At 39.1% G+C, this 22,057-nt stretch overlaps 1 protein-coding gene across 1 annotated transcript in view; it reads left to right on the top strand.

Moving 5' to 3' along the window:
- The first annotated feature begins 4,450 nt into the window (after window positions 1-4,450).
- Window positions 4,451-22,057, top strand: part of DCTN2-p50 (dynactin subunit 2) — a 39,028-nt gene continuing 21,421 nt past the window's right edge. Inside the window, exons 1-4 of the mRNA XM_071673949.1 lie at window positions 4,451-4,554; window positions 7,010-7,156; window positions 10,824-10,894; window positions 15,987-16,098. Of these exons, the coding sequence (XP_071530050.1) occupies window positions 4,519-4,554; window positions 7,010-7,156; window positions 10,824-10,894; window positions 15,987-16,098 (366 nt within the window). The 5' untranslated portion in view covers window positions 4,451-4,518. The remainder of the gene's footprint in view (window positions 4,555-7,009; window positions 7,157-10,823; window positions 10,895-15,986; window positions 16,099-22,057) is intronic.

The following is a 22,057-nucleotide window of genomic DNA, read 5'->3' on the forward strand; positions in this document are numbered from 1 at the left end:
AAAAAAGGAGAGATAGGTAGTATGTTTGAGGAAAGGAACCTGATGTTTTGGCTCAGAGTGAAATGAAGCTCAAAGGTAAAGGGGAAGGGTGGTTTGGGAATGTCCTGGGAGTAAAGTCAGGGGTTAGTGAGAGGACAAGAGCAAGGGAAGGAGTAGCACTACTGAAACAGTGGTGGTGGGAGTATGTGATAGAGTGTAAGAAAGTAAACTCTAGATTGATATGGGTAAAACTGAAAGTGGATGGAGAGAGATGGGTGATTATTGGTGTATATGCACCTGGGCATGAGAAGAAAGATAATGAGAGGCAAGTGTTTTGGGAGCAGCTGAGTGAGTGTGTTAGTAGTTTTGATGCACGAAACTGGGTTATAGTGATGGGTGATTTGAATGCAAAGGTGAGTAATGTGGCAGTTGAGGGAATAATTGGTGTACATAGGGTGTTCAGTGTTGTAAATGGAAATAGTGAAGAGCTTGTAGATTTATGTGCTGAAAAAGAACTGTTAATTGGGAATACCTGGTTTAAAAAGGGAGATATACGTAAGTATATGTATGAGAGTTGGGGTGAGAGTATCATTAAATTTTAGGGACAATAAAAAGATGTTTTAGAAGGAGGTAAATAAAGTGCGTAAGACAAGGGAACAAATGGGAACTTCAGGAAAGGGGGCTAATGGGTAGGTGATAAGTAGTGGTGATGTGAGAAGATGGAGTGAGTATTTTGAAGGTTTGTTGAATGTGTTTGATGATAGAGTGGCAGACTTAGGGTGTTTTGGTCGAGGTGGTATGCAAAGAGAGGGTTAGGGAAAATGATTTGGTAAACAGAGAAGAGGTAGTAAAAGCTTTGCGGAAGACGAAAGCCGGCAAGGCAGCGGGTTTGGATGGTATTGCAGTGGAATTTATTAAAAAAGGGGGTGACTGTATTGTTGACTGGTTGGTAAGGTTATTTAATGTATGTATGACTCATGGTGAGGTGCCTGAGGATTGGCAGAATGCTTGCATAGTGCCATTGTACAGAGGCAAAGGGGATAAAGAGTGAGTGCTCAAATTACAGAGGTATAAGTTTGTTGAGTATTCCTGGTAAATTACATGGGAGGGTATGGATTGAGAGGGTGAAGGCATGTACAGAGCATCAGACTGGGGAAGAGCAGTGTGGTTTCAGAAGTGGTAGAGGATGTGTGGATCAGGTGTTTGCTTTGGAGAATGTATGTGAGAAATACTTAGAAAAGCAAATGGATTTGTATGTAGCATTTATGGATCTGGAGAGGGCATATGATAGAGTTGATAGAGATGCTTTGTGGAAGGTACTAAGAATATATGGTGTGGGAGGCAAGTTGTTAGAAGCAGTGAAAAGTTTTTATCGAGGACGTAAGGCATGTGTATGTGTAGGAAGAGAGGAAAGTGATTGGTTCTCAGTGAATGTAGGTTTGTGGCAGGGGTGAGTGATGTCTCTGTAGTTGTTTAATTTGTTTATGGATGGGGTTGTTAGGAAGGTGAATGCAAGAGTTTTGGAAAGAGGGGCAAGTATGCAGTCTGTTGGGGATGAGAGAGCTTGGAAAGTGAGTCCGTTGTTGTTCGCTGATGATACAGCACTGGTGGCTGATTCGTGTGAGAAACTGCAGAAGTTGGTGACTGAGTTTGGAAAAACTGGAGGAAGTAAAGTGTTTTAGATATCTGGGAGTGGATTTGGTAGCGGATGGAACCATGGAAGCGGAAATGAGTCACAGGATGGGGGGGGGGGGCAAAGGTTGTGGGAGCGTTGGAGAATGTGTGGAAGGCGAGAATGTTATCACGGAGAGCAAGAATGGGTATGTTTGAAGGAATAGTGGTTCCAACAATGATAAATGGTTATGAGACATGGGCTGTAGATAGGGTTGTGTGGAGGAGGGTGGATGTGTTGGAAATGAGATGTTTGAGGACAATATGTGGTGTGAGGTGGTTTGATCAAGTAAGTTATGAAAGGGTAAGAGAGATGTGTGGCAATAAAAAGAGTGTGGTTGAGAGAGCAGAAGAAAGTGTATTGAAATGGTTTGGTCACATGGAGAGAATGAGTGAGGAAAGTTTGACAAAGAGGATATATGTGTCAGAGGTGGAGGGAACGAGGAGAAGTGGGAGACCAAATTGGAGGTGGAAGGATGGATTGAAAAAGATTTTGAGCGATCGGGGCCTGAACATACAGGAGGGTGAAAGGCATGCAAGGAATAGAGTGAATTGGAATGATGTGGTATACTGGGCTCGACATGCTGTCAATGGATTGAGCCAGGGCATGTGAAGCATCTGAGGTAAACCATGGAAAGTTTTGTGGGGCCTGGATGTGGAAAGGGAGCTGTGATTACACATGACAGCTAGAGTCTGAGTGAGAATGAACATGGCCTTTGTTGTCTTTTCCGAGCTCTACCTTGCACACGTGCGGGGGTACTGGGGTGCCATTTTGTGTGTGGCTGGGTGGCGGCGGGAATGGATGAAGGCAGCATGTATGAATATGTACATGTGTATATATGTATATGTATGTGTATGTTTATGTATGTATATGTTGAAATGTATAGGTATGTATATGTGCATGTGTGGGCGTTTATGTGTATACATGTACATATTACATAGTATTCGAATAGTCATAACCCTTTTAGGGACGCTCATAGCCTTGAGGTAGCTCTCCCGCCTGTTGCGCAAGGGATTCCGTGTTCGATCTGGCTGTTGGAGGTTTGTATGTTCTATGAAAGTGCGCATTCATATGCACTTTGTTCATATTCTTATACCTACGTGTTGTACAGTTAGGTTCGGTAAAATGCTATCTGCTGGCTGTGTGTGCCTAATGTGAAATGACCGGTGTAGACCCCGTTGCTCACCAACGTGAGACGAAGGGTATTCGAATACATAGCATTTGAATAGTCATTTCCCTCTTAGGAGCGACCATAGCCTAGTGGTAGCGCTCCCGCCTGTTGCACAGGGTTCCTGGGTTCGAACCTGGCTGTTGGAAGTTTGTATGTTCTATGAAAGCGCGTTCATATGCACTTTATATATATATATATATATATATATATATATATATATATATATATATATATATATATATATATATATTTTGCCTTGTCGCTGTCTCCCGCGTTTGCGAGGTAGCGCAAGGAAACAGACGAAAGAAATGGCCCAACCCACCCCCATACACATGTATATACATACGTCCACACAGGCAAATATACATACCTACACAGCTTTCCATGGTTTACCCCAGACGCTTCACATGCCCTGATTCAATCCACTGACAGCACGTCAACCCCGGTATACCACATCGATCCAATTCACTCTATTCCTTGCCCTTCTTTCACCCTCCTGCATGTTCAGGCCCTATCACACAAAATCTTTTTCACTCCATCTTTTCACCTCCAATTTGGTCTCCCACTTCTCCTCGTTCCCTCCACCTCCGACACATAAATCCTCTTGGTCAATCTTTCCTCACTCATTCTCTCCATGTGCCCAAACCATTTCAAAACACCCTCTTCTTCTCTCTCAACCACGCTCTTTTTATTTCCACACATCTCTCTTACCCTTACGATACTTACTCGATCAAACCACCTCATACCACACATTGTCCTCAAACATCTCATTTCCAGCACATCCATCCTCCTGCACACAACTCTATCCAAATATATATATATATATATATATATATATATATATATATATATATATATATATATATATATTATATATAATTTTTAGAAGAGAAGGGATGGGATAGGGGAAATGTTAGTTTGAAATGTAAGAGAAGACCGAAGTGTGTGCTGCGCTGTTACATGGTGTAGGTTTTTGATGCTTGTGAGTGATTGTCTGGCATTGTGTTTTTGAAGCCTTATTTATTTATACATTTACGAACATCCACTTTTTTTTTTCTTTCCCAGGTAATTTAAGACATATCGTTTGTTACTTGTTTTACCCTTCCCCCAGATGTTATTTTACGTCATAAGAGAAGAAGAGTTTTTAATAATATCACGCTACTTAAAATGCATAAATGTTTGTGAAAACCAATTTTTATGGGAGCATTAAGGGGAAGTAATTAATTTTAATGTGATTGACTGCGAATATTCTTTATATCATTGGTCTCATTTGACCACAGGACATTTTAATGGCATACACAGTTGTTCTGGTAAATTTCGGCATATTGAGGGTTGATGTGGAAAAAATATTTAGGTGGGTGTGGTGTGGTGTGGGTGAGCACAACACATGATAACATTAACCCTAAAGGAACCACCTTTACCTCAGTGACGGAACACAATGTTGCCAACACCAAGAGGCTAACATGCTTCAGTCAATAATTGAACAATGGTTGTTTTTGTTTTTATACATTGCTTCAGACAGATTATATTTAATTTATAGATCAAGTATGTTTTTTTTAATATCGTTTTTATGCGTGATTTTAGAGGGGTATTGTATAAATAAAGGTAGAAGATGATAATGGTGTGGTATTAATGTGTGGGTGAGGTTCTGAGTCACTGTGGTGTAAACACAGGTTGAGGTTGGCAGACTGTCACCATGGCTGATCCTAAATATGCCGGCCTACCTGGCATTGTAAGTCCTCATGGCTCATTTTCATGTAATCTTCACGATCGGAGAAGGCCACAGATGCAGTTGTATTCAAATGTGTAATTTCTTTCTTGATATGTTATTTACATCTGGAATGGTTCTTTATTCTGTTATGGTCCTATTTTGTCTTACTGATTCTAACCATTAATCCACAGTTGCCCACTTTGCCCGCTACTTCATATGAGTCTCAGTGATTTTATTCTATATTACATAAAGCTTTTTATGTGTACATTTAGTGTTGTAAATTTCGGGTTAATCCCGCCATGTACATAGTTTTGGAATGAGAGAATTTAGCAATGGTAATGTAGTGGGTGTGAGGATTTAGCAGTGGTAATGTAGTGGGTGTGTGGATTTAGCAGTGGTATTGTAGTGGGTGTGTGGATTTAGTGGTAACAGTGGCTGACCAGGAGTTGGATCAAATTACTATTATAGGACAATGGGTAATTTTCTAGATTACGGGCGCCACCTCTCTATTTCAAGATGATAGAAATCAACGATATTTTGATTAATGTACCGTTACAATTTGTCCAGATGATAGAGGTTGTGGCATGGGAGGCGTAGCACGTGAAACTCCGTCAGTTGTAAGTTCTTGTAAAGTGAGCTGAGCTTTGAAGTAGTGGGAAATTGTGAGGGAAACACAGAGTTTAAGTGATTCAATCATAATAGTTCCATTCAAATCTTGAATAAAGTAAACAAACAGGAGAGATGTTCCAGTGTCAGTTTCTAGTGTCCACGTATGAAGTGCAAGGATGTTTGAAAATTGACCATCCAGCACTTGGCGAACCAAAAACATTTACCTGGCGCTTATTCAGATTGTGTTGAGCTATATGTAGATTGCTTATTAATATAGAATAAGAATGATTTTGTAAGGAAATAAGAAAACTTGCTTCTACAGTGCAGATTTGCCTGTTGTCATTTGTTGATTATGCATTCCAGAGATTGGCATCATGCCTCGCAACATTTGAATCTGACATTCTCAATTTTGCAAATATATTGGCCGAGTTCAGATATCTGCATCAATTTTGGGCTTGAATTAATGCTCATGAAATCTTTCCTGTAGAAGGGTCAGATTATTGTATCTCTTTTTAGCTTATGAACTCGTTGTTTACTATACCAACTAAATGAATTAACAAGGAAGAGGGAGGTGGAGCACTGTATGTTTTTCATTTTTTTTTTTTTTTTCATACGATTCGCCATTTCCCGCATTTGCGAGGTAGCGTTAAGAACAGAGGACTGGGCCTTAGAGGGAAAATCCTCACCTGGCCCCCTTCTCTGTTCCTTCTTTTGGAAAATTAAAAAAAAACGAGAGGGGAGGATTTCCAGCCACCCGCTCCCTCCCCTTTTAGTTGCCTTCTATGACACGCAGGGTATACGTGGGAAGTATTCTTTCTCCCCTATCCCCAGGGATAAATTAACAAGGAAGAGGGAGGTGGAGCACTGTATGTTTTTCATAAGTTCATGATATTGAGATTATCAAAAATGTATTCTTTAAACTGAGTGTGTGTAAGCACAGGTGATTGACAGTAAGTGCTTGTAAAAGTAAAATAATGGTTTTTGAAAGGAAGCGAAGTGAAATTATAGATTTTGCAAAGTGTGATAGAGTGAAAGAAGAAAGTGTGTTAAACTGTGTTTTAGATATGGGGGGGGGGAGAAAAACAGGAAGAAGAGACAGAACTTAAGTATTTGGGAGCTGTCTTGGGTAAGTTGCTGATATGGAAGAAGAGATAAGGGAGAGAGCATTAGAAGAATTATTGAATCCCGTAACATTAATGAAGGGTACAGGTGTAAGTATGGAAGTGAAGAAAGGGTTAAGGGAGAGCATAATGTTCCCAACTATGACATATGCAACTGAAAATGGACATGGAATGACTCGCAGAGGTCAAGATTCAAGGCTGCGGAAATTAGGTATTTGAGAGGAGCATGCAGTATGACTTGATGCAGTGAAAAAAAGAAATGAGGGGGTGTAAGAGAGATTTGGTACTGCAGGGAATGCAAAGGAATGAATTTTGGAGTGGTAAAGTGAGTGAAACAATACATTGAGGTGGTTTAGGGTTGTGGAAAGAAAGCAAGATGGGTAATTTACAAGGATAGTGCATCATAGTTTGATAAAGGGTTGTGTGAGAGTAAGACCACCTTTGACATGGGGAAACAGAGAGTAAGATAAATGGCAGCAGAATGCATGGGATGGCTTATGTAAGTGAGGCATGTGAGGTCAAGGATAAGTGGAGACTCTCTTGTCGTAACCACCCTCTTTATTGGAGTTCCCAGTTGGAGTTGGTGTCAGAGATATAGATAGATAGTTTTTTTTTTTGTGTGTGTGTGTGTGTGATACTAAAGCAGGTTTTTAGAATTATTTTGTAAAACAGGGTAATGAATGTCTGAAGTTACAGTACTTGAATTTATGTTCTTATTATTGTTTAACAATGAGTTTGTTTTACAGGTGTATGATCAACCTGACATATATGAAACGAGTGACCTTCCTGAGAGTGAACAAGATTACACAGTGACTGAAGGTGGAGATAGTAGTAATTCTGTGGAAACACTTCACATATCTGCCAATGATGCTCACTCTCATTTCAAGGGCAAGGTTAGTGTCTTGAATTCCCTGATTTGTACCTGTTTTCATTAAATGATGACGAATAGTCCCACAGCCAGATACCTCAGTTGTTATAGCATATTTTAAGGGAATTTATGTTCACAGTGTTATGTTGAGCATTAACCCTTAAGTGCCAGGTTACCTAGTAAAAATTAGCTCTACAAAATTTTCTTTTTCTCATTATGAAATGAAAGAAGTTCATGTAAAATAAAATTAGTGCACATGAAAATGAAAACATTGTGATATAGCTTTCATATCGTGCAAATATTAACTTGTAGAATCCCTGTTAAGGGATGGCAGAGGGGAATAAGCCTCTTGACACAAATTCAGTAATGACACATCTCTATCTGTGAAAGAAGTACATGTAAATGTATATTAGAAGCGAGTGAGCTAGCATCGCTAATATGGCCTAAGATAGCCCTGAAGATAATGTGTAATTCCTTTGGCAGGGCTGGTTGGGGAGGATGGGTGATAGTAGATGAGCCATGTGACCATATGCATTAAGTCACAGATATCGTTATTTATGGTTACTATTAACACATACTCATACATATTTTTAATGCTTGTTTACTTATTTTTACACATTTATATTTATTTACATGTATATAGGAAAACCAGAATTACTTCAAAAGAGCAGGATTCTCTGCATAAAGATATGTAGTGACCACGAGATATTCAGCAACTATACAGATGCCAGTATATTTTTAGGCTCAAAATTATTCAGCAAAAACTAGAGCCTGCTGATGTCTACCAGCATTTAGTCAAGGGTTAATAGATGAAAATTATTAAACAAATTAGGGTTAATAGATGAAAATTATTAAACAAATTAGGGTTAATAGATGAAAATTATTAAACAAATGAAGGTGTTAAAGGAATCATTAGCCTATATATCAAGGATTGCAAGCATGTTGGAAAATTGATGATGCATTGAAAACAATAAAGGCAATAACAGTTTCAAATATCCATTAAAGGATAATTAATGAATCCAAATATTTTGTTTAGGCATAGCAATTCAGTGGTGTTTTGGACTTTACCTCCTTCAGGTTACACTGCAAGTGAAAAGTTAACTTCAGCAAAGCTGTACCATAGGGAGTACAGTCTTTTTAAACAACTTCTCCCTCCAAAGGAGTTAACATTTCCTTGCTGCTGGAAGTAGCACAGCATTGGACTGAAGGAGCCTCTCGAAAGAGATCCTGGAACACCAGGACTCTTTCTTAGAAATTGCTTCTGGGATGATTATAGAGAAGTGAATGCAGAGGGGGCCCCCATATACTGATGGCTAATAAAGTGTTATTTTGCAATGATAACATTTGAGAATTAGGAAAAGAATTCTTAGAATGACACTAAGGTCTTGCAGTATGAACAATTTGAAGAATCCACAACTTGTAATCTATGATTTTGAATCTGTTGATAATGAAATTTTGAAGATATTGCAAGTTTTTCAGTCCTAATACCATTTATGATGATGTCAAAGCTAAATAGCATTTGATTTCTATCCCAGAAGGAAATTATTTTACACCTGTTGATGGTTGCCTTTTAAGGTTTGTCGAGTTTTATTCTTAATGCACCATATGAATGAGAACTACCTAACTTTGGGCTTGAAGAAATTGCTGGTAATTGTAAAAAATGGTACATGGTAACCAGAGTATTGCAATATATAGTCAGATTTATTAAACACTAGACTCCATTGCATGACTGTCTGAAAGTTGACAAATATGATATTATGTCAGTCAAAGTTTCTTATGTGAGTCTAGTAAAAGTAACTTGCTTACTGAGGAGATTAAACTATAAATGAGATAGTGAGGAGGAAGAAAGTGATATGAAATGTAAAGTATAAAAGTGAAATGAAAAACAGTCAGAGGCAACCACAGAAATTAAGAACAATTTCAAATCATTCAAGAATTGGTAAAGTGGGAAATAAAAAGGACAGTATCAACACACAACTGTTTAAGAATAGAGGCAGCAGGCAAAGGAAGTGGAAGAAGGAAAGGTGAGGACATAGAAGTGATGAATGAAATTCGAGATCTGATTAACATATGTAAGCATTATGTGAGTGGATAGTGCAAAGTTTATTATAGTTGCAGGAACATTCATGAAACTGTGTAAAGAATGTACTGTTATAGAAGCTCCTGTGGTAAAGTATGTTGGAAAAATGCCTGTGAATTTGTGCATCCCATAGTATGCAGGCATTTTGATGCATGCAGAGCTGTGTTTTTTTTATATGTGATCTTCAGTTCCCATGTTTGCAAGGTAGTGCCAGGAGCCGATGAAGAAAGGCCACATTTGTTCACATCCATTCTCAAGCTATCATGTGTAATGCACAGAAACCAAAGCTCCCTATCTACAACCAGGTCCCAGAGGATTTTCCATGGTTTACCCTTGGCTGTTTCATATGCCCTGGTTCTGTCTTTTGACAGCATCTTGACCTCTATATCTCACATCATTCCAGTTCACCGTTTCCCATGCCCACCTTTCACCTTCCTGTATGTTCGGGTCTCAGTCACCCTGTCTTTTTCATTCCATCCTTTCTTCCCCAGTTAGGTCTCCCTCTTCTCTTTGTTCCCTCCACTTTTGACATGAATATCCTCTTTCTCAACCTCTCCTCACTCATTCTCTCCATATGTCTGAACCATTTCAACACACCCTCTTCAGCTCTTTGAACCATACCCTTTTTATTTAAACACCTCTCTCTAACCCTTTTATTACTTAATCAAACCACCTAACACCACATATTGTCCTCAAACATTTAATTCTCAACATATCCATCCTCCTCCATACATTCCCATTTAAAGCCCATGTCTTGCTTCCAAATAACATTGATGGGACCATAATAAGAGGGAGGCGAAGAGGTTAAGAAAGCAGATATGTGTGTCAGAAGTGGAGGGAATAAGGAGAGGATAAGACTGAGGACAGAAGGATGGAGTGAAAAATATTTTGAGCATGCAGTGCCTGAAACAGCATGAAGGTGAAAGACGGGCATAGTTTAGAATGGATTGGAGCAATTTGGTATGTAAAGGATGACATGCTGTCATTGAACTGAACCAGAGCACTTGAACAGGAAGGTCTTTAGGGCCTGGTTGTGGTTAGGGCTTCGGTTTTGGTTCATTACATGTGACAATTAGAGTGAGCAAATGCCACCTTTCTTTGTCAGTTCTTGTAGCTACCTCACTAATGTGGGGAACTTGAGGAAGTATTAAAGATTGTGTATTTGTTCACAAGATATAAGAATGTTTTGAAAAAGTGGTGGATGCCTCAACAAGCAAGGTAGCTTAGATACATATGATGATAAAAAGAGTAAGGAAGCAAGAGAAGATAGACACTTGAGGAGTAGCTTGTTTATTGGATGATTAGACTGTGAGAATGTGTCGCAAGCCACCATGTAGGGCTGGCTGCTTGATGAAGATTGCTAAAGAATTAGAACCATTTATATGAGAATTGAACTTTAGGTGTAAATTTATCATTCAAGCTAGCTAGTAATTAGACTTCAGTAATGTTCCTGTGGGAAAGCTGGACCAGAATTATTTTTTAATTTTTGAAGGTCATTAGTATTCATCTTTGTACATGAAATGTTTATTTCATGTGATTTTTGTAGTACCTTGAATAAGACTCTTATTTTTCTATTATCTTTCTTTTTACTTATTTTTTGATTGTCTTGCAGGTATTGGATGCTACTCAAGTTGACTTCTCAGACCGAATTTCCCTCTCCCGCCGTCATGGTTATGATGCAAGGTAAGTTTTTCAGATGAGACTAGGCTAACATGAAATGTTGTATTGTACACATATGTTTACATGTTTAACAGATGTACATATGTTTACATTTAATAGTGTTAGGGACTAGAGAGAGAGAAAAAAAAAATGCCCATAGCTAGATCTACCACTATCAGTCCCTATCACATTTTCTGTTGAATTTTTGTTGAATATCATCTAAATTAACAGATATAACTTAGGGTTGAATATTTCCTAGGGTTAATTGGTGCTTGTGTAGAGGTATCACATATTGTTGAACCATATGCATCCATCTCATATTCCCTGACAAGCTTATTGAAGATTGCATTTATGGTGGGATTGTTTGGATTTTAACTGTTGGAGGGAGAGTAGTGGATCATATCTGTACATGTCTCATAACCATCATCCTTATTAGTATGTATGTGTAAATCAGCTCATCTCTGGTTACTTTCACATCAACCGGAACCTGTTATAAAATTTGCAGTGGTAGATGATTCACCTTCCTGATTTCATCTTCAGACTCCTGGCTTTCTTTTGAAATATTTATTTATTATTATTTCATTTTGCTTTGTCGCTGCCTCCCGTGTTAGCGAGGTAGCGCAAGGAAACAGACGAAAGAATAGCCCAACCCACCCACATACACATGTATATACATACACTTCCACACATGCAAATATACGTACCTATACGTATATCTCAATGTATACATATATATACACACAGACATATACATATATACACATGTACATAATTCATACTGTCTGCCTTTATTCATTCCCATTGCCACCTCACCACACATGGAATAACAACCCCCTCCCCCCCTCATGTGTGCGAGGTAGCGCTAGGAAAAGACAACAAAGGCCCCATTTGTTCACACTCAGTCTCTAGCTGTCATGTAATAATGCACTGAAACCACAGCTCCCTTTCCACATCCAGGCCCCACAGTCCTAACAGGAACCCTCCATTGTTTTTTATGGTTCACGCCATATATCTTTTGCCATTCCTGTGGTTTGGAGAGAACCCAAAGATCATACTTCGGATTGCTCCACCTGCCTTACAAATATGAATGGTGTAACATCAAGATCCAAGCATACTGTTAAATGTCCTAATTTACCACCTGCTATGAGGCCAGTACCTCACAGTCAGAATTACCTGTGCCAAAGCTTCTAAGAGGCATGACACTAAGTGACGCTGAGTCTGGTGATGAAAAAGTAGACCAAGTAGAAGACAACATGGATCCAACATTCTTCAAGTGAACTGCATTTGCTGAGTCAAGGAGATCTCAATGATCTCATCTGCAATTTAGATTTGTCTAAGAAGCATGCTGAACTTTTAAGAATGAAACTAAATTTTGTTTTCATCCTGATAGCCATGTTGTTTTCATAGAATTTTTCTCCCTTGAAGATAGTCTGGTGTTTTGCAGTGATGTTTGTTCTGTTATGGAGGCACTTGGCCACAAATATAGCTCAGAAGAGTGGCGCTTGTTTATTGACTCATCAAAAATAAGCTTGAAAGTGGTTCTACTTCACAGTGGAAGTAAGTTCCCTCCATTCCTCATGCTCACGCAGCTAACATGAAGGAATCATATGATAACATGAAGCATCTTTTGGAGGAAATCAAGTATGGGGACTTTAAATAGAATGTATTTAGTGGCACTTTTGCTCAGAATGCAACTTGGTTACATGAAGTTCTCTTCTTTCCTCTGTGAGTGGGACAGCCAAAACAAGAAAAGTCATTATGTAAAGAGTGTGGCTAAAACAAATATCACTGACTCCATTGAAGAGGAATGTCATCACTCCTTCTCCTATTGATCTTGAGAAAATTTATCTGCCTTCTTTGCACATTAAGCTTGGGTTGATGAAGATTATCAAAGGTATAGATAAAACTGGCCATGGATTCACATATTTGAGGAATAGATTCCCCAGAATCTACTCATTTATGAGAGTTTGCAAAGATTTTTGGGGAATCACAGATCAGAGAACTACAGTGTTGTTGTGAAAGATCTATTGATTTAAGATAAAGCTCTGGGGGGCGATATGAGTCTAAAAATTCACTTTTTGGAGTCACTTCGCTTTTTCCCAGAAAATCTTGGGGCAGTCGGTGACGAGCACAACGAAAGATTTAACCAGGACAGTTTGGACATGGAAAAGTGGCACCAAGGAAAGTAGAGCCCCTCTATGTTGGCAGATTATTGCTGAACGCTAAGGAAGGATTTTCCTGAGGCCAAATGTAGCCAATAAACTTACACTTATACATTTAAGAGGTAAGTTTTGTAACTGTAATACCAGCCTTATTTATGAGTGAATAATATACACTTATTGTAAGATATAATTGCTCTTTCAGTTCAAAACCATGCCTGATAGAAAAATTCTGAAGAACAGATTCGAATTCAGTGCAAGAAAAGTACTGTAAGGTCCACCTATTTTAGTTCATAGGACAAAAAAAGTTGATTTTGTTGACCTCTGCAACCAGAGCCAAAGGATAGATGGCAAAGTACTGATGTATGAATATGACATTGCATTTGAAAATATATGGGGAGGCAGACAAGGTTTCTTTTGGTGTTTGCTTTGGCATGTAAGGCCCTCAGTTTCTCTACATAAATTTATATAGTTAACTGTTATGATGATTATTTGTCTCTGAGTTTTTCATATTCTACTTTCTTTGACAACAAGCACTTCATGTCATTGTTTCACAACTTTGGCCTCGTATTGAAGCAAGAGTCTTGTACACACCACATATGTTCACTCCCCTTCTTACTACTTTGAAAGTATTACTGAATCTTTTCCAAGCTACTCAGATGCTGTTATGTACATAAAACAATGATTTTACCCCGTAATTCCTCCAGACAGATGAGGTATGTGAGATGAGTGACACCTTTAAACAAATATTTACACATCAAGTTTTGCACCTCAGTTTCAGAACCACATACCAAGCTTGGTTGGTAACTGAGGTGGCATTGTGCAGTAGTTTCTGCCCAAAGTCAGTCATCCTCCAGATGAGTTTTTAGGAAGGAAATTGAGCAGCTTTAGCTAGATTTGGAGGGCCAGGCAGATGATCATGAGTAAAATATTTTGACAGTGATGATTTGTCTTTGGATTATGTGGAGAGACATTGTTAGGATACTGACTCAGCATCAAAAGTTGACTTAAGATGAAGCAGGATAAGGTTTACTAGCAAAAGTGGAGGCAGTATTACCAGCACCTGCTTGACAGTGACATCACTGTGTTGGACTGGTGAAGCCGGTAATTTTACAAACTTTATAGTTTTGCTAATGTAGAAAAAAATTGATCACATGGATGACAACAAGTAATCAGTAATTTGTATTTCAGTGCAGGTAAAATAAATGGTGAAATGTATGTAGTGGCAGCTCACTTGACATTTAGGCCTTACACTTGCACTCTGCATTACTGCAATGAAAGTAGTGGATGAGAAGTACTAATAAAGTGATATTTTTTCATTGTTATATGAATACTTTTGAAATTGTGATACTGAATAGATTTTTTTACTTGAATAAAAGACATGAGTTATAAGTGCTGGAACTGTTAATGAAGTGGGATGTCATGGGATTAAGAGTAGGATGTTTAGGTGTTAAACACTGTACTATATACCTTACTTAAATTTCCATTATTTTAAGATAAACCTTTAATTTCCATCTTTTAACACACTGTTGAATGTGTCTTTTAAGTATGAACTTTATAAATTCTGACATTTAAATTCAAACATTGAAGCTCATCGTGCATAGCGAATTTAAGATTTGTCAGTAGACCCCTTCCCTGACCTACTTTCAAGTTCTCTTCTGACTGACTGGTCAGATCTTGAAATGAACACAAGTTGGATGCATGTTAGCATGGCATGTAGAATTTGGATACCTGTACAGCATTTTTTCATCCTACTCAATACCATATCTCATGTTTTGTTAACCAGCTGTATTATATGATTCTGTAGTTTCTTTTACCTTTTGTTTAAGATTCTTTAGTTCATATTTCATAATTTTTATTTTTTAGTTTATATTTTTTCCTGATCACATGTACAGATGGATGTAAGTCACATTGGTCATAAGTAGGAATCAGGTGCATAGGATTTGCAGCCCCTTCTTTAGGAATGGTTCTCTAGTAGTGGATATATTGTTACCATTTTGAATGTGAATTTTTTTTTACTTTTTTATGTTTAACTTCAGAAGCAGTATATAACTATCTGTGTATCTGATGCCCATTTCCTATGGAATTTCCAGGAAAAGAGTTTCCTCTTATTCCCATCATTAGATGCGTTCTTCGCATGTGACTGGAAGCAAAAGAGTCTCGACTAATCCCTGTCCTTGCATGTGACTATATCAATGAAAATTACTTAACTTTCATCAATTGTTGAAGCATTTATGCTTTATTGAATCATTTACAGCAAGCATTGTGCATCTGTAGGTTGGTCACCATCTGTTCGTACTGTCTTGATATCTATGACAATATGTTTCTTTTTATCGTTTTATGCACTACAGGTGTCCTTTTTTGAACTGTTTATAACTAATTGTTAGTATGTTGTTGCGCATTCACATGTTATGTTATATTTTGTAACGGATATGTAGATGGATTTAAATGAAAAGACATGAGAAGATAATAAAGCAACCAAGAAACAAATGATATAGGTCTCACCTTACCCAAGGAGAAAAAGTAATTTTGAAATGAGAGCATATTTACTGAGATAGGTGAGCTACACAGCCTGGTCTGGATGTCTCAACAGGTGATATTGCTGACACCTCATTTATATAGAGTTTTGGTGCCTTTGGTTATTTTTTATAACGTGTTCTTAGGAGTATCTTTGTACAGTGTTTTCCGTTATTTACAGCCATTTTGCAATATTTGTTTACTTTGCAAATTGCAATATAAGAAGTGTTGCTAATGCTTTCATATTCTCTCATTTTTCATATACTGTTTTCTTTTTGTATGTGATACAGCTCTATCCTTGGCAACCCCCCTTGAGTGAGTCCTAGAGGGAACAGGCTTCAGAGAAATAGATAGGTAGACTTTCTGCTGCAACTCCTTAATCTTGTGTACATGCAAATTTTTAGGTTCCTAAAAATATTTTTTTCATTTCTTATTTGTAGGCGTGTAGAATGGGAAGTTGCAGGGGAGGGAGAAGAAGAAACAGTGACTCAAAAGTATCAACGGTTAAAATGTGAAGTGAATCAATTAATAGAAGAAATACAGGCTGTCAAGGTAAGCCACTTACATATAAAGGGTAATTGTACTTTTGGATATCACTTTTTTATACACAATTGCTTCTCCTACCTCAGCAAGGTATCCTTGGGAACAAACAGACAACCCCCTCGTTTGATTAAAACCATTCTCTAGCTGTCACATATGATGCAGTGAAAACAGATTCTACCATATTCATTGCCCCCATATGCCACATCAGTCCATTTGATTATATTCCAGTTATGCCACTCGCCATCCACATTTGTCCATATTTTAGGCTTGATTTTCATAGAAACCTTTGTAGCCATGTGTCATGCACTGAAAACAGTGCTGATCATCCACAGCAAAGCCCGTTAGCCCATTGATTGCTTCATATGGCCCTTGTCAGCCCTCTGACAGCTCATCCCACACTCTTTACCACATCAAATCCTTTTCATTCAGTCCCATGCATTTTCTCACCCTTCTGAATGTTCAGACCTTGATACCCCTGAATGATATTTATTTCTTTTGTTTACCCTTAAATGTTGTTAGACACTGTACACTCTTTGTGTATGACCAAAATATTTTAGATTTGAAATTGAATTTAATTTAACTTCAGTAAAATTAAAAGAATAAAGCTTTTGTTACCTATATTTCTTATAACTTCAGCTGACAACTTATGTGAAACTCATGTAGTGTGTAACATAGTTACTGGCTGAAAATGCAAACTTGTGCTGGTAAATGTACATGTCCTTTCATTGAATTCTTGTTTAATTATTCATATTTGATAAATTCAGGAGGAATTTGTGGATCTTTGCATTATCTTAAAGGGTTTTTGGGAAATTGTCATTATCCCTGCATTTGTCTGTCCAGCTTTCTCTTTCTATAGACACTGGTTGTTAGCATGATAACTCAAGAACAGTATTTGATAGAAACTTAACACTCACATCATAGGTAGTCCTTTGTGTGTTACAAACTGATTAGTGATTGGCATATTAAGTTGTGAAGATGAAGTTTTTGTGGATGCCCAAACTTAGAAGTGCTAAATGATGATAAGTTCAAATTTATAATGTATATGCATGTTTATTAAGTTTTTTCAACTTTCTTTACAGCTTATTCAAATTTAGCATGATAAAGCAAGGTATGCACATTATTTTATGTTTTTAAACAAAATTAACAAATCTATCCATAATCAGATATGATTGTTTGTAATTACACAGAAGCATTAGGTAAATGTAGACAGGAGGAAACTTAGGTAGGAGTCTCTGTGAATTAGAGTTGCCCTCTGCCAGTGGCATGTTAAAGATGAGGCTCTAAAGGTTAAGAAGTGGTACTGGAGTTCACAAGTTGTGGAGAGACTATTGCTGTGGCCACCCCCTTGATGGATTTCCAGGAGGAAACATGCATCTGAGACATAGATAGATAGATATGTGTTAGGAAGGAATGCACGTGTGGGCAGAATAAAAAGATGTTTCGGAAAGAGGTAAATAACTTACATAAGACAAGAAAACAAATGGGAACATTGGTGAAGGGGATAAGTGGGGAAGTAATGAAAGGTAGTGACAAAGTGAGAAGGAGATGGAGTGAGTATTTTGAAGGTTTGTTGAATGTGTTCGATGATAGAGTGGCAGATATAGGGTGTTTTGGTTGGGGTGGTGTGTTAAGTGAGAGGATCAGGGAGACTGGTTTGGTTAAGAGAGAAGAGATAGTAAAGCTTTGTGATGGAGATGGAGTGTTTATTTTGAAGGTTTGTTGAATGTGTTTGATGATAGAGTGGCAGATATAGGGTGTTTTAGTTGGGGTGGTGTTTAAAGTGAGAGGGTCAGAGGTGGCAGCTTTAAGAAAAGGGGTGACTGTGTTGTTGATTGGTTGTTGAGGTTATTCAATGTATGTATGGATCATGGTGAAGTACCTGAGGATTGGCAGAATGCATGCATAGTGTCATTGTACAAAGGCAAAGAGGATAAAGGTGAGTGTTCACTGCAGAGACATAAGTTTGTTGAATATTCATGGGAAATTATAAGGAAGGGTATTGATTGAGAAGGTGAAGGCATGTCCAGAGCATCAGATTGGGGAAGAGCAGTGTAGTTTCAGAAGTGGTAGAGGATGTGTGGATCAGGTGTTTGTCGTATAGAATGCGTGAGAAATACTCAGAAAAACAGATGGATTTGTATGTAGCATTTATGGATCCAGAGAAGGCATATGATACAGTTGATAGAGATGCTTTGTAGAAGGTCTTAAGAGTATATAGTGTGTGAGGTAAGTTGCTAGAAGCAGTGAAAAGTTTTTACCAAGGATGTAAGGCATGTGTACGAGTAGGAAGAGCAGAAAGTGCTTTGTTCCCAATGAATGTTGGTCTGCCGCAGGGGTGTGTGATGTCCACATGGTTGTTCAATTTGTTTATGGATTGGGTGGTTAGGGAGGTAAAAGCAAGAGTTTTGGAGAAAGGGGTGAGTATGCAGTCCATTGGGGATGAGAGGGCCTAAAAAGTGAGCCCATTGTTTTTTGCCGATGATGCAGCTCTAGAGGCTGATTTGAGTGATAAACTGCAGAAGCTGGTGACTGAGTATGGAAAAGTGTGTGAAAGGAGAAAGTTGAGAGTAAATGTGAATAAAAGCAAGGTTATTAGGTTCAGTAAGGTTGAGGGACAAGTTAACTGGGATGTAAGTTTGAATGAAGAAAAATTGGAGGAAGTGAAGTGTTTTATATATCTGGAAGTGGACTCAACAGTGTATGGAACCATTGAATGTGTGGAAGGAGAAAATGTTATCTTGGAGAGCAAAAGTGGGTGTGTTTGAAGGAATAGCAGTACCAACAATGATATATGGTTTCGAGGCATGGGCTGTAGGAAATGAAATGCTTGAACACAGTGAGGTGGTTTAATTGAGTAAGTTATGAAAGGGTAAGAGAGATGTGTAGAAATAAAAAGAGTGTTGGTGAGAGAGCAGGAGAGGGTGTGTTAAAGTGGTTTGAACATATGGAGAGAATGAGCGAGGAAAGATTGCCAGAGAGGATACATGTGTCAGAGGTGGAGGGAAACATAAGGAAATAGATTTTTCATTGGAAATTCTTATTCAGCATAAGGAATAACATTTGTAATGAGATTTTCTTAGAAATCAGGGAAAATTGAACTTTCAACGAGAATAGATGGGAGACAAAATTGGAGGTGGAAGGATGGAGTGAAAAAGATTTTGAGCAGTCAGGGCATGAAAATACAGGAGGGTAAGAGGCATGCAAGGAATAGAGTGTATTGGAACGATGTGGTATACTGGGGTCGACATGCTGTCAGTGGACTGAACCAAGGCATGTGAAACATCTGGGGCAAACGATAGAAAGGTCTGTGAGGCTTGGATGAGGATAGGGAGCTGTGGTTTAGGTGCATTACACATGACAGCTAGAGACTGGATGTGAACAAATGTGGCCTTTTTTTGTCTGTTTTTTCTGGCGCTACCTCGATGAAGCAGGGGGTGGCAATACTGTTTACTGTGGGATGAGATAACACCAGGAATGGATGAAGGCAAGCAAGTAAGAATATGTACATGTATATATATATATATATATATATATATATATATATATATATTTTTTATATTATTTTTTATTATACTTTGTCGCTGTCTCCCGCGTTTGCGAGGTAGCGCAAGGAAACAGACGAAAGAAATGGCCCAACCCCCCCCCCCATACACATGTATATACATACGTCCACGTACGCAAATATACATACCTACACAGCTATCCATGGTTTACCCCAGACGCTTCACATGCCTTGCTTCAATCCACTGACAGCACGTCAACCCCGGTATACCACATCGCTCCAATTCACTCTATTCCTTGCCCTCCTTTCACCCTCCTGCATGTTCAGGCCCCGATCACACAAAATCTTTTTCACTCCATCTTTCCACCTCCAATTTGGTCTCCCTCTTCTCCTTGTTCCCTCCACCTCCGACACATATATCCTCTTGGTCAATCTTTCCTCACTCATCCTTTCCATGTGCCCAAACCACTTCAAAACACCCTCTTCTGCTCTCTCAACCACGCTCTTTTTATTTCCACACATCTCTCTTACCCTTACGTTACTCACTCGATCAAACCACCTCACACCACACATTGTCCTCAAACATCTCATTTCCAGCACATCCATCCTCCTGCGCACAACTCTATCCATAGCCCACGCCTCGCAACCATACAACATTGTTGGAACCACTATTCCTTCAAACATACCCATTTTTGCTTTCCGAGATAATGTTCTTGACTTCCACACATTTTTCAAGGCCCCCAGGATTTTCGCCCCCTCCCCCACCCTATGATCCACTTCCGCTTCCATGGTTCCATCCGCTGCCAGATCCACTCCCAGATATCTAAAACACTTCACTTCCTCCAGTTTTTCTCCATTCAAATATATTATCCCTGGGGATAGGGGAGAAAGAATACTTCCCACGTATTCCCTGCGTGTCGTAGAAGGCGACTAAAAGGGGAGGGAGCGGCGGGGCTGGAAATCCTCCCCTCTTGTTTTTTTTTTTAATTTTCCAAAAGAAGGAACAGAGAAGGGGGCCAGGTGAGGATGTTCCCTCAGAGGCCCAGTCCTCTGTTCTTAACGCTACCTTGCTGATGCGGGAAATGGCGAATAGTTTGGAAAAAAAAAAAAATATGTATGTAGCATTTACGGATCTGGAGAAGGCATATGATAGAGTTGATAGAGATGCTCTGTGGAAGGTATTAAGAATATATGATGTGGGAGGCAAGTTGTTAGAAGCAGTGAAAAGTTTTTATCGAGGATGTAAGGCATGTTTACGTGTAGGAAGAGAGGAAAGTGATTGGTTCTCAGTGAATGTAGGTTTGCGGCAGGGATGTGTGATGTCTCCATGGTTGTTTAATTTGTTTATGGATGGGGTTGTTAGGGAGGTGAATGCAAGAGTTTTGGAAAGAGGGGCAAGTATGAAGTCTGTTGTGGATGAGAGAGCTTGGGAAGTGAGTCAGTTGTTGTTCGCTGATGATACAGTGCTGGTGGCTGATTCATGTGAGAAACTGCAGAAGCTGGTGACTGAGTTTGGTAAAGTGTGTGAAAGAAGAAAGTTAAGAGTAAATGTGAATAAGAGCAAGGTTATTAGGTACAGTAGGGTTGAGGGTCAAGTCAATTGGGAGATAAGTTTGAATGGAGAAAAACTGGAGGAAGTAAAGTGTTTTAGATATCTGGGAGTGGATCTGGCAGCGGATGGAACCATGGAAGCGGAAGTGAATCATAGGGTGGGGGAGGGGGCGAAAATCCTGGGAGCCTTGAAGAATGTGTGGAAGTCGAGAACATTATCTCGGAAAGCAAAAATGGGTATGTTTGAAGGAATAGTGGTTCCAACAATGTTGTATGGTTGCGAGGCGTGGGCTATGGATAGAGTTGTGCGCAGGAGGATGGATGTGCTGGAAATGAGATGTTTGAGGACAATGTGTGGTGTGAGGTGGTTTGATCGAGTAAGTAATGTAAAGGTAAGAGAGATGTGTGGAAATAAAAAGAGCGTGGTTGAGAGAGCAGAAGAGGGTATTTTGAAATGGTTTGGGCACATGGAGAGAATGAGTGAGGAAAGATTGACCAAGAGGATATATGTGTCGGAGGTGGAGGGAACGAGGAGAAGAGGGAGACCAAATTGGAGGTGGAAAGATGGAGTGAAAAAGATTTTGTGTGATCGGGGCCTGAACATGCAGGAGGGTGAAAGGCGGGCAAGGAATAGAGTGAATTGGATCGATGTGGTATACCAGGGTTGACGTGCTGTCAGTGGATTGAATCAGGGCATGTGAAGCGTCTGGGGTAAACCATGGAAAGTTGTGTGGGGCCTGGATGTGGAAAGGGAGCTGTGGTTTCAGGCATTATTGTGTGACAGCTGGAGACTGAGTGTGAACGAATGGGGCCTTTGTTGTCTTTTCCTAGTGCTATCTTGCACACATGAGGGGGGAGGGGGATGGTATTCCATGTGTGGCGAGGTGGCGATGGGAATGAATAGGGGCAGACAGT

The sequence above is a fragment of the Panulirus ornatus genome, chromosome 19 (assembly GCF_036320965.1).
Source record: "Panulirus ornatus isolate Po-2019 chromosome 19, ASM3632096v1, whole genome shotgun sequence".
NCBI lineage: Eukaryota > Metazoa > Arthropoda > Malacostraca > Decapoda > Palinuridae > Panulirus > Panulirus ornatus.